General features: G+C 54.6%; 1 protein-coding gene across 3 annotated transcripts in view; it reads left to right on the top strand.

Annotated features, from left to right (window-relative positions):
* Positions 1-880: 880 nt before the first annotated feature.
* CTTN (cortactin) overlaps positions 881-13236 on the top strand; it is a 34143-nt gene continuing 21787 nt past the window's right edge. For 2 of the 3 annotated variants that reach the window (XM_057552504.1, XM_007171134.2), the window contains exons 1-5: positions 881-1040; positions 4880-4976; positions 7300-7386; positions 7524-7597; positions 9634-9763. In XM_057552504.1, coding sequence (XP_057408487.1) covers positions 7300-7386; positions 7524-7597; positions 9634-9763 — 291 coding nt within the window. In that variant the 5' untranslated portion in view covers positions 881-1040; positions 4880-4976. Of the gene's footprint in view, positions 1041-1071; positions 1219-4879; positions 4977-7299; positions 7387-7523; positions 7598-9633; positions 9764-13236 lie in introns of those variants that run through there. The other variant, XM_057552503.1, reaches the window with a different exon arrangement.

The following is a 13236-nucleotide window of genomic DNA, read 5'->3' as shown; positions in this document are numbered from 1 at the left end:
CCCTGCTTCATCACCACACTTCTGCTGCACTGAACTTCCTTCAGTTCCCATGTGGCAAGACCTTTCCTGCCTCAGGGCCTTTGCACAGGCTCTTTCCTTGCCTGAGAAAAATTTTCCCTTCTTACGTTGTTTACTTCTGTTTGGCCTTCAGATCTTAGCACAAATGTTAATTGCTCACAGAAACCTGCGATCTCCTGGATGAGCTCGGGTCCCATCTTCTCCCCAATATAATGTCATGACCTTTGACTTCTTCTATAGCATTTACCTTGTTTCCTAAGTATATACCTATTCGATTAATGCCTGACCCCTCTTCTAGGCTGAAAGGTCCCTCGGGGCAAGGACCACATTTATTCTGCTGACACATTTATTCCTGACACATATCTGGCCTTCTCTGGATGGACAGGTGGATGGATGGGTGGGTGGATGGAGAAGATGGATGGATAGATGATGTACGTATGGGTAATGGATGGTCGGATGGATGCATGAGGAGGGCGCTATTCCTCCCAGGTGACTGGCCGTCAGTTACCTCCTGTGTCCTCAGGGCTCAGAGCACTTGGTGTTGTCCCCTTAACGGGCTCATTTTCCCTTTGTTCCCTCGGGCGGTGCTATGAATTCAGTATGACCACCTTGGACTGTGTGCACCTGAGCACAGTCTGGCCCGCGCACGGTGGGCCTAAATATACTCTGTACAGTCATCTAACTTTTAAGCATGCTTTGCAGGCTGGCACCTGGGCGGAGCTCGCGCCTGCGCCAGCGGGGGGCGCTTCCGGCGCCACGTGGACGAGGGAGGCGGCAGGGACCGCGGGCCGGTCAGCCGGGGTTGGACCACGGCTCCCACCCCGCCGTCTCAGCAAGGCCGGCCGTAAGCCTCTGACCGGGCGGGGGCGGGGCCTCGGGGACCCGGATGCGGCCCCGCCCCCCCGCGGAACCGGAAGTGGAGAGGGGAGCCTAGGAGAGGCCGGAGCGGCGGGAGCTGCGGGAGTTGGGGGCGCGGCGGAGACAGGGCGGAGCCGGGACGGACCGGACCGACTCCAGCGGTGGTGAGCGAGCGCGCCTTCCGCCAGGCGGGGAGGGCCAGTTCCTCAGCTGCGGTCCCGGGGCGCCGCCGGGTCCTGAAACGGGAAGGAAGCGGCGGCCGCGGCGGTCTCGCCGCATTTCCGCTCGCGGTTTCGGGCGCGGGGGGAGCGCGGGCGAGGCTTCTCGGGGCCGGGGGCTGAGGTCGGAGAGAAGGGGATGGGCTGGCTGGGGGCTGAGGGAGGGGCTGGGCCGGAGGGAAGGGCTGAGGTCTGAGAAAAGGGGGCGGGTTGGGGGAAGGGGAAGGGGTCGGGGCCTGAGGGGTAAGGGCACGCGGTTCTGAGCGGCCGGGGGCGATGGAGGGGGAGGGGCCCGGGGCTGCGGGCAGGAAGGCGGAAGAGAGGGACCAGAGGCGGAGGGGTCCGGGGTATGAGGGGAGGGTGCCCGGGTCCCTAGGAGGAAGGGGCCAGAGGGCCGAGGGGGTCTAGGGTAGGGGAGGGGCCCTCCAGGAGGGGGTGCAGGGCCCGCAAGGTCGGGGGAAGGGGCAGAGAGAGGGCTTAGGGGAAGAGGTCGGGCCCCGAGGATTTAGGGGAAGGGGGCAGAGGGCCGAGGGGAACTAGGAGGAGAGGGGCCCTACGGGGAGGGGATCCAGGACCTGGAGAGTTAGGAGACGGTGGCAGAGAGCCGAGAGGGAGGGGCCGGGGCGGAGGGCTGAGGGGCACTAGGGTAGGAGAGGAGCCCTACAGGAAGGGGCTCGGGACCCGGGGGGTCAGGGGCGGAGGGGCGGAGGGGCTGGGGTCTCCCGGCGACCGGGCGGGGCAGTTCCCACCCCGCTCCCGGGCCCGGGCCCGCACCTAGCGGGAGGTGTTGCAATCAGGTCAGTGGAAATGCAGCGACCGGCGCAGCTGCAGAGTTGAGAGGCTGTAGGTTGGGAACAGCCCCTCCTCTGGGTGTGCTGGAAATCAGCTGGAAGGGGCTCTTGGGGAGGATTCCGACGCGAGCTGGATGGCCCCGCCGGAGGGTCTCGGGTGGAGGGGGACAGGGCTTCCTCCCCCTGGGATCTGGCCGCGTCGGGCCCCGGGGCGAGGAATCCTCCTCCCGCTGGACGCAGCTCCGGAGGCGTCCCGGGCGAGCGCTCCCCGCTGGCGCTCCGCGGTGACTTGGCCCCGCGGAGCTTGGTCGGGGCTTAAGCCGCCGGGGCCCGACCGCGTGATTCGGCCCGGCGGCCCCGCAGGCCGGCGCTGGGCCGGGCCGGGCCTGACGGCAGGGTGAGTCACCGCGCCGGTGCCGCAGGCGGGCCCGCGCCTCTCCTGGATGGAAGGTACTCCCGGAGCCCAAGGAGCAAGGAAGGGTCCTAAAGGCCCCTCCGGACACAAGAGTGAAGAGCCGGGGATGCAGGGTTGTCTTTGATGCCCTGCCCCTCCCCCCCGTAACTGGCAGGTTGCCCCCACTACCTGTGACTTTTAGTTGAAACATTTTGCGGGGCGTATCTATAAAACACTTAAATTGGATGAACGGCATTGGTGATGCATATCTTTGGTCCGTGGCACGCAGTAGGGGCTGCGGAGGCACATGGTTGAGGGAGAGAATGGTGGTGAGCCCCGGGGACTGCCTTGTGTTGCAGTGGCCCACGTCCTGGGGTGCCGCGTTGTCCACCAGGGGTCTCGTCTTTCACTGGGCAGGCGGTGCTTTGAGTCACCTTGCAGGAGGCCCAGGTGGGAGGGGGGTCCTCTGAGCAGTTGTGGTGCAGAGAGTGGGCCTTGTGATGTCTGTTTTGGCTGCTCAGATGCCCTTCTGTTCCCTTTGGCTTCCTGCTGCCCTGGAGAGGGCTAGGTTAATGGAAAGCTAATTGTGCATGGGTGGTTTCATCACCTCACAAAGAAACCCTGTCCCCCTCCCCCAGCCCCCCAACACTAAGCCACCGCCAATCTACTTTTGGTCTCTGTAGATTTGCCAGATCTGGCCATTCATATAAATGGGACTGTATAATATATGGTCTTTTGTGTCTGGCTTCTTTCACTTAGCATAATGTTTTCAAGAGTCATGCATGTTGTAGCCTGTGTCAGTACTTCACTCCTTTTATTGCCAAATAATATTCCATTGTATGCATAGACTACCTGCTATGTATCTATTACATAACATGGACATTTGGGTTATTTTCACTCTGGGGCTGTTAGGAGTAATGCTGCTATGAGCATTCCTTTACAGGTTTTCTGTGGAAGTTTTCATTTCTCTGGGTATATACCTAGGAGTGGAATTGCTGGGACATACGGTGCCTCTGTGTTTAACCTTTTGAGGAACTGCCAGACTTTTTCATTTTACTTTCCCACCAGCAACATAAGAGGTTTCTGATTTCTCCACACCCTTAGCAAACTTATTATTGTTTGTTTTTTGGATAGTAGCCATTCTAGAATGTGTGGAGTGTTATCTCATTGGTTTTGATTTGCATTTCCTTGATGGTTAATGATACTGTCTTTTCTTGAGCTTATCATCCATTTCTGTATCTTTGGAGAAATGTCTGTTCAGGTCCTTTCCCCATTTAAAAATACAGTTAATTGTCCTTTTTATTACTGAATTGTAAGAGTTCTTTATATATTCTCGATATATGATTTGAAAATATATGTGTCTCTCATTCTGTGAATTATTTTCACTTTCTTGATAGGTGTCCTTTGAAGCACAAAGTTTAAAACTTTATCCAATTTATTTTTTTCTCTTTTCACTTGTGCTTTTGGTGTCATATCTAAGAATTATTGCCAAATTCAAGGTTTTAAAAATTATGCTTTTTTTTTTTTCCTAAGAGTTTAATAGTTTTAGTTCAGACATTTAGGTCTTTGATCCATTTTTCAGTTAGTTTTTGTGTATGGTGTGAGGTAGGGGTCCAGAGGCATTACCTCTGGATCCAAAAAAACCCAGGCTTTTAATTTTTCAAACAGCTGTTTCCATGATTTTTCAAAAGCTTAACGTATTGAGAGGGTAATAAATTATTGTAGATTTGAGCCTATCACTAGCTGCCCTTGGGTAGACTTTTATAGATGCTGGCTGATAACTGCGGTACCCAGAATGTACTAAGCAACCTACAGAAGTTAGGGTTTCCAAAGGGGAAATTGAGCGTGAGGAGGGCCAGCAGAACATCGCCCCTCTAGTTCCTGAAGCGTGGCAAGCCGTGTGCCGATACAAATGGTTTGTACCTGTGACTGGTTTGTTCCTGGAGAACAAGGGGATTGGATTCATCTGTAATGTCTGGCAGTGCAGTGTCCAGTCAAGAGGTGCTGAGCTGGTGGCTTGGGGAATTGGAGTCTTGGTCCTGTGCAGTAACCGTACCCGTTGATTAGAGATGCACCCTTCTTCTCCTTTGCTCCCCGAGGCGCCCCTCTTCACGTTCCGATAGCCGTCGCCACGCTGGGTTTTATCCCGGCCACATCATGATCCCTTCCTTCAGGGAGTGCTTCTCTTATGTTATTTTTTTCTTAAAAACCCAGGGTAATAGAATTTTATGATTTTTAGTAGAGTCATAAATTAGGATGGACCAGAAATGGAAAGCTATCAGGATTCTAGCAAACAGGAAATGTATGTTAGCAATTGAGGGAATAGCTTCTGTTTGCATTAAGAAGAAACTTCAAACAGTTATAAATCTTTTGGAACTTCTTTATTTTCTGTAGTTTCTCACTGTGGCTGAAAATCCGTTGAGTTTTTTGGTTAGTAAAACGCAACTCTTCCCACCCTCCTTTCAGATTGCTTTGCAAAACCTCGTTACGTTTGGGAGGATTTCAGAGGTGTTCTAAAAGGATCTCCACACATAAAGATTTACCCTGGGTGCCCGTCAGCACATATCCTTCTGAGCTTTCTACTCTTAATCTTTTTACAGACAGGATCATTCACAAATGCCTGGAAATTCCTCGTTGGATTCCCGTGTTTTAAACAGAGTTTCGTGAGCATCTTTCATCTTTACTTGGAAAAGAAAGGTTTGTGCACTGTGAACGTTCTCCCGTGCTCTCCCGCGGGTGGGCAAGGTCGACCCCTTTGACAGGGGGCGCGAGGGGCGCGCTTTTGCTGGGTTTGCAGAGATTGGGATGATAACTCTCTGGGAGGAAATTTCCTTGTTGGAAAAATAAAGTCAATTTCCAGTGTTGCCTGTGGTCTAGGACGTGGAGGGGATTCCGCAGAATTCGAGTGCAGGACCTGGAGCATCTCTGTCCTGTCTGAGCAGCCGCCTGGCGCCTTCCTCCTGTCCCACGGTGGGCGGGGGAGGCCGCGGGCGCCCGGAAGTGCTCACCTGCGCACGGGTGAAGCCGGCTTCCAGAAAGACGGGTGAGAGTGGGCTCTGCTAGCGTTAGCCCCGTGAGTCTGGAAAAGTCTCAGGCCGGGACATCGGCTTTCACCTTTGCCTTCGGGGGGCAGTGAGCCTCGCTGGAGACCCCCGTCTTTTGTGTGACCGTCTCGTCAGTGGTTGGAACTCTGGGCAGCCAGAGTGCTGCAGGTGGGCAGCCCTTTCTCCAGGACAGCATGGTGTCCCGGGGCTCCCGTGGCCTGGGGAGTCAGAGGCTGAGGGCAAGCCGTTTAGCCTCAGGCAGCTGTTTCTCCATCTGTGAACGGGCGCGTCGGTTGTGCTGAGCCTGGTCCGTCGTCGGCTCTCCAGAATTGTGTCAAGCAGTTCACGTCTGGGAAATCCTTTTTTTTTTTTTTTTTTAAAGAAACTATTTCTTGGTTAAGTTCTATGTTTTACTTTAATCTCAAAAGAAACTGGTCTTTTTATTTATTTATTTATTTATTTATTTATCTATCTATCTTTGGCTGCGTTTGGTCTTCGTTGCTGCACGTGGGCTTTCTCTAGTTGTGGCAAGCGAGGGCTACTCTTCGTTGCGGTGCACGGGCTTCTCATTGCGGTGGCTTCTCTTGTTGCGGAGCACGGGGTCTAGGTGCATGGGTTTCAGTAGTTGTGGCACGTGGGCTCAGTAGTTGTGGCTCGCGGGCTCTAGAGCGCAGGCTCAGTAGTTGTGGCGCACGGGCTCAGTTGCTCCGTGGCATGTGGGATCTTCCCGGACAAGGGCTCGAACCCATGTCCCCTGCACTGGCAGACGGATTCTTAACCACTGAGCCACCAGGGAAGTCCACGTCTGGGAAATTGTTGCCATGCTTTGCCGTACCTGGTCAGAGGGTAACAAGGTTTGAAGTGGCCATGAAGGGACATTGCTGGTCCTGTCCCACCTGGTGGCACATGATTCCCTGCCCAGGTGACATGGCGGGAGTTGCATCTGGAAATCTGATAGCTCTGCACCCTGATTCGCCCCTGCCACCGCCTTGGACTTGTGACCCAGCGGAGCTGGTGGGGGGTGGTGGACCTGAACAGGGGAGTCTCAGGCTTGTGAAGGGTTCTCGTCCAGTCTGGATTCATACAGAAGCACAGTGACCCCACAAAGCGAGACTTGCTCGTCCTCAGTTCAGATGCTGGGATGGGGCTTCTGGCTGATTAGATGAAAATAAGCTTTCAATTGCTTCCTGGCCTATGTGAAATTTTATTAGTACTTTTGGGGAGAATGAATCCATTCTTCTCACACATAGTTTTCTTTTGAAACCCTTAATAGCTAGATTTTGCCTTTGCAGTTATGAAAAGAACGATCTGGTTCAGTTGTGAAGCTGCATCATTGTTCTGTCCACTAGACAAAACATACAGAATTTCAGGACTCTACTGAGGAAGCAAGGCGGCCAGTCTTCAGAGCTGCCTGGTAGAGGACAGGTTGGCATTTATGTGCTGTGAATTTCCCCAAGTAGATGGCAAAGCAACGCTTGAAATATTTATTGACTTGTCAGAGTCCGAGTTAAGAAAATCATTATTAGGTTTCCAGTAATTTCCAAATTTCCAATTTGAAGTCAAGATGGGTGCTTTTTAAAAAAATTGTGATAAAATACAACAAAATTTACCATTGGTGACATTCGGTGCATTCCCAATGTTGGACAGTATCGTTGTCATGAGACTTAGTGGGAGAGGAAGATATTCCCAATGAGTGAAGTAAGTGCACATGTGACTTTTTTATTTTCCAGAAAATTTCCTCACTTGAGTTGAAGCCAGGAGCATTTCTTATGTGTTTCTGATGCCGGTTGACAGCAGTATTAGAGCTAAAAAATGTTGGCGTTTCTTTTGTTCCTACGGGTGTCACTCAGGCACGGGGATTATGAGTGACCATTTGAGCTTGTAGCCCCCCAGCCTGCCCTGTGCCCTCTAGGGTTTTGGGGTCCCAGGCAAAGGTGTCTGCGTCAGTCTCTGTAACTGCGGCACTGCTCTTCCAGATGTGGAAAGCCTCGGCCGGCCACACCGTGTCCATCACCCAGGACGACGCGGGAGCCGACGACTGGGAAACCGACCCCGATTTCGTGGTACAAGTCACCAGTCTTGCCTGCCTTTCATGTCTCCCGGAGTGGATTTCCCCAGGGTTTGGGTTTGGGTGGGCGGGTGGTTGATTGTCTTACAATCCAGGCTGTGGGGTGCACTCGTCATTTATTTTTCTTTTCAGAATGATGTAAGTGAAAAAGAGCAGCGATGGGGGGCCAAAACCGTCCAGGGGTCTGGGCACCAGGAACACATCAAGTAAGAGACTTTCTCAGTATTTGTGTGACAATGATGTTCTGAAAGATGAAGAGATAAGGCAGGGATGAGATAAGGTCATGGCTTCATATGGTGGAATCGCTTTTGTTTTGTGACTCGATATTTATTTTATTTTATTTTTTATTTTTTGCAGCATTATTCTTTTTATGTATGTATGTATGTATGTATGTTTTGGCTGCGTTGGGTCTTCGTTGCTGCACGCTGTGACTCGATATTTATACAGTAGGTGAATGTAAGACCTGACGTATATATCTACATGTTTGTGTACGTGTACGTATACGGACGTGCTCAGTAACTTAAAAATTCCCATCGCAAATGACTTTCGTGCTTCTAATTCTAGAGTCTGTTTTTCAATCTTGTGGTTTTCATCGAGGAACACAGTTACCTAAGCTCTTCTGTCTGCTGATGGGAGGTTTCTAAAGCGTGGGATGTCTGAATACTTTAGACTATAAACACCCTTCTTTAATTTTTATTATTTTGTTATACTTTTATTATTTTACCGTCATCAGTTGGATGCCATGAGCTGAATTCTAAGCATTGTGTTCTCGTAAAAGCCTCAAATAGGAGAGCTGCTTGAAGCGTGTCATTGTCTGACTTGGCACTGTCGTAACTGGCCACCTCCGGGGCAGCTTGTTCCCCTCTCGGGAGGTGTAGATGAAGGGACCTTTTAGAATGTGCTCGGGCTGTGCCGGCTTCAGAGTGTGTGCTCCCGTGCCCTGATTGTGAAAGTGTCCTCACGGACTGGTGACCCGCTTTGGTCATTGGCAGAGAGCTGGTCTTGCTTGGCCCTAGGATCTTTGCAGTAAAATGAAGCTGTTCTTGGCTGAGAGAGACTCAGTAGATCATCCCAAAAAGGAGGTGAAGTCTGCAGCTCGGGCGTTTTAGACACCAGTGTTCCTCCCTCCCTGAGTCGCTGAGCCCCCCGCCCCCACCACCACCACAAGCCCCTGAAGAAGGGCCTGGGACCGGCCAGAGGAGATGGAGCCGGGGGCTGACTCGGGTCCCCCGCTGTGGGGTGAGGCTGCCTTCTGACTTGATGTCCTCTGGGCCTCTCACCTCTTCTGTTCCCCGTGGCTTCAGAACGTGCTGGGGAGGGCGGGTTGGAGAAGAACGGAACTCTCTCCCGTCAGGCAGCCTCCAGGTGGTTAGGGTTCAGAGAACACACAGGGTCGGGACGGCTGTTGGTCCTCATGTTCTTGGGAGGCTGGGCTTCCTCCTGCACTCGTCAGTGGGTCGGGAGGTGGCCAGGCCTGGTTGGTTTTGTAGCCGAACTTCTGGGATTGTTGTCCAGATGTTGAGGTGTGGACGTGTTGTCCCTTGGGCAGAGAGGCACCAGATCAGGTGGCCGTCGTGTGGCTGTGGGTCTCCCGACGGAGACAGCTGCAGAGGCTTCCTGGCCTGCCCGGTTTTGGCCACATCTTGTGATCTGTCCCACTGTTCCCAGTGTTTAAAGTAAAAATGGCGCTCACATTGTAAATTCTGCAAACCTCTCACTTCACCTTTGAATGAAAAGCTGGAGTACCCCAAGGAAAGAGCAACCGTCTAAGTGTTTTGCGTCTCTGGGCTTCTGACCTAGGGCTGCCTGGGGTGCGGGGCCGTTGACTCTGCTTTTCCCCCTCTGCCTCTGGGGACGTTTACAGAACTAGCTCTCCCAAGTCAGGTGCCTGATAAACCCTGAGGAGCTTTTCCCCTTGTGGGAGAAAGTCCACATTTCAGCACAGCTCTCTGGGGCGGGGGACGGGGTGGGGGGTGGTGGTTTGGGATGATTCACTGTGTGAGTTCAGATTAGTTTCTCTTTTCTGTGAACTTGCATCTGACTCTGAGAACTGCTGAAGTTGGGGGACCAGCTGGCGGAGCAGTAAAGCAGGCGCGAGGGAGACAGGGGCTGGGGAGCCACCGAGTAGTGAGACCTTGCAGATCTGCCGAGATGACACGTCCTGTCCTCGTCTGTCCTCCTGGAAAGCAAGGACGCACGTCTGTCTGACCGGTATCTTCCTGTTTGATCTCTTCCCCCCAAGCATACACAAGCTGAGAGAGAATGTGTTTCAAGAACACCAGACCCTCAAGGAGAAGGAGCTCGAAACGGGACCCAAAGCCTCGCATGGCTACGGAGGGAAGTTTGGTGTGGAGCAGGACAGAATGGACAAAGTAAGTGCCCGGCCACGTCATGTTGGGGTCCTGGCGTGCCTGACCTCACCGTGGTCGGCAGAGTGGTCACTCAGACCTCCCCCTTAGATGAAAAGTTGGGAGTCCACTTGTTGAGGACCGATTTGCCAGAAGCAATCCTCTCTCCATTGACCTTACCCGCGAAGGGCTCCCGTTTTTGGAAGGTCTTCTAAGATGCTGAGTTGCTGGGGAGTGGGTGGTGTGTCGGGAGCCCCGGAGCGGGAGATCAGGTTCTGCCAGAGGCCGCTCTGTGACCAGGACGGAGGCCTGGAAGCGGCCTGACCGCAGGTGTGGTCGTCACCGCGGCGGTTCAGCCTGCGGCCTGAACGCTACCCATCTGCAGACCGGAGCCGAGTCTGCGGGCCTTGTTTCCCGTCAAGGGTGGAAATTCAGCCACCAGGCATGCTGACGTCCTTCCCACATTTAGTGAACTTCAGAGAGGACCCTGGCCCCCGGCGTCATGCCCCTGCCCACCAGGCTGGGGGCAGGCAAGTCCAAGTAGGTGGAGACTGAAGCTGTTAGCAATGCAGCAGCCTTTGCTGGCACTCAGAGAAGGGATTGGATCAGCTGGCGGGGCTCGTGTCCGCCCTGCAGAGAGGATGGTAGACCGTAGCGCGTTTGCAGTGAAGCAGGTCTGCAGTCTTTAGACGTTCCCAGAGAGGTAGGTTTCCCAGGCTGGTAATGCGAGATGCCTGCCTTTATTCTGTGCAGAGGTATCAGCTGGGTCGGGTTCTGGGCTGTAATTCCACCCCTGTCCCCCTTGTGCCTGGATCGGACTCGGCATCTGAGCTGGGCCTGGAATGACACGGCTGTGTCACGGTGTGCCGTCTGGGCTCTGTCACCACAGAGTGGATACATGGGGACCTGTGGGCACCCCAAGCCAGGTCTGAAATGAGCCTGGAGACTGAGTCTATGAAGGGCAGGCTGCAGGAGAGAGACAGGGACGCCCCCAGGGACCCCGTCACTCCCAGAGACGTCTGGACAGCACACAGGGGAGTGGGGAGCGGAAACCATCTTTGGATCCTAGAAAGTCTGGTGGCTTTTAGGAGCACAAACGGGCAAAATCCCCATGTTTTTCGGGCAATGAAAGCATCATGTAGGTAGAAGCCTTTCCCACCCAACAGAGCCCAGGCTCTCAGGGTTAAGAGGAGTGAAAGCAAAGAGACGTTCAGTATAAACCTGGGTCCCCAGCTCTGGGTCGGAAAAACCTGTTGGGGAAAACGTTGCAGATGTATCCAGGAAGCTCTGAATAAGGACAACGGAACAGTTGCTTTGGCTGCTGCCGGCCTGCCCCGTGCCGGCTGAGCCCCATCACCCCCGGCACCTCCGGCCCTGGCCCCTCTGGTCCAGCAGGCCTCCCGCCGGCCCGCGGCTGCCTCCCCCCGTGCTTTGTCTGTGCTGCCCTCCGTCAGCGCCACTCCTGCATTGTGCTGTCCTTCCCGTCGAGGCCTGGACGAGGCCTGGACGAGCTGTGCTGTCCTCCCGTCGAGGCGCTCAGCGGACGGTGTGTGAGCACCTGCAGCCGTGTGTTACCGGCACCCGGACGGCTCAGGGAACCGAGCTCTCCCTCCAGCCGGGCGGTTCCCCTCAGGTGGATCCAGCGGGGGCACCGCGGTCGGCGGGCGCGTCCTCCCCCTGCGCCTCCCTGCACACCTGGCAGCTCACGTGAGCACCGCTGGACCAGCCTGTCGTCAGAAATCACTAAGGTTCCAAACCGAAACAAATAACCCTGAAGTTATTTGCAACTTGTCCTTTCCAGAAATTGAAAAAAAGCCCTGAGATCTGCGTGTTGAGACTGTGTGATAGAGACTTCCAGAAAAAAACACATCTTGGGCAGGCACCTACTTGTGAGAGGATTGTGGGCTGGGAAGGCGCAGCGGCCATCGGGATCCCATCTGCGCTGTGGTCTGAGCATCTCGCACGCCTCTTTCGGGGCTCAGAGGGGCCGTGGTCCACGGTGCAGGTTTTGTTCCTCGCCAGGCCCATCTCGGGACCAGTGTACATTCCTGCTTTTGGCAACGCTCTGCCCGCTGCTGACTGTTCAGTAATAAATACGGTCTTGTCAATATAAGATCAAGGGAAATTTGAGGGATAAATCTGTTTTGATCAAAAAGTTGGAAAAATTAATAAGCTGTCACTGGCCATATTTTTAGAGCAGTGTCCTTATAACTTCTTTGTGATGAAGAATCAAGTTGGGGAATCCTCTGCGTGCTGCTGCCTCCGTGTTACTCTGCCGACGTTCTCTGGGTGAGACCCTAGAAGCTGCGGGTGGGTGGTCTCTGCCGCAGAGGTTTTCTGAGGCTGCAGTGCCTTGGATCTGCTGTAAGCTACGGGCATCGGAACCAACCCGGAAAGGAGAGAAAGTAACAGCTCCGAACTTTAAAGTAGAACCTACTTTGCTGCCTGGGCTGTGGAAAGAATGCACACTGAGTGGCCTGCAGAGTTGTCAGTTGTGGCGGTGACTCTGCAGTGGTTGGATCCCAAACCCGGCTGCTGAAGTTCTAGATAAACAGGACGGGGGTCCACGGTGCGCTAGCGGGTCCCTCACCGTAGGAGGGGCCCTAGGCGGGGTGGCTCCCTGGCGTAAGAGTTAACCAGGGTTTGGATGTGCCTCCTCGCCCCGCGCTGGGTCCCGCGGCAGGCGCGCGTCCTGTGTCCTCGATGTCCGCCAAGGGGTCCGTGACCACTGTCCATTCTGCTGGGGGAGCCTGGGACCCTGGTGCCGAGCACGGAGGGTCAGGGGCCTGGGAGGCTGGAGCTGGACGGGGTCCGCTCAGAATTTGGGGAGTGTTTTCAGCCTCGCGGCCGCCACGGGGTCTCAGGCAGCTCCCGAGCTAGCTGCGTTGTCGAGACGCAGAGGCAGCCGTAGACGTTCTGTGAGTGCATAGAGGTGGTATGTTCCAAAAAGCTTTATTTACAAAAAGCCTCAGTGTCGGGCGTGGGCCCCGGGCCACTGTTTGCTGACCCCACCGTGGGAAACGCTGTGGAAACCCCGGGGTGGACTGCTTGTTCGGCACGTGACCTTGAGAGGATGTCACCAAACTCCCTTCCTGCCCGTCCGTGGGGCTGGTGCTGTGCTGACGGGCCCACTCCGCTCCGGACAGGCTGGGCGCACAGTGGCTTTTGACTGGATGCGAGGCGTGACTCCAGCGCACCTGTCTGTGTCTCGATTTGTTAGCAGATTGCATGTTGTGTCCTGATTCCTGGGTCCTGTGGTGCGAAAATGTCCCGTTTGAGTAGGGTGATCGTTGCCAGCAGTCTTCCCGGAGCTGGATCTCAGGAGTCATGTTGCCCGCTGCTGGCTCTGTGGTTTCCGGATGGGCCTGGCCTCCTGGTTCTGCATGCCCAGTCATGTCAAAAGCCCCCGTTGTGGCCGGGCTTCTTGGGCAGCTTCTGGGGAGGCCGATACGGAGAGAGTTAGGGCAACACCTGACCGGTGGCCATGGCTTGCGATG

The sequence above is a fragment of the Balaenoptera acutorostrata genome, chromosome 9 (genome assembly GCF_949987535.1).
Source record: "Balaenoptera acutorostrata chromosome 9, mBalAcu1.1, whole genome shotgun sequence".
NCBI classification, from domain to species: Eukaryota; Metazoa; Chordata; class Mammalia; order Artiodactyla; family Balaenopteridae; genus Balaenoptera; species Balaenoptera acutorostrata.
The sequence above is the reverse complement of the archived record's forward strand: the minus strand, read 5'-3'. Positions and strand labels throughout refer to the sequence as shown.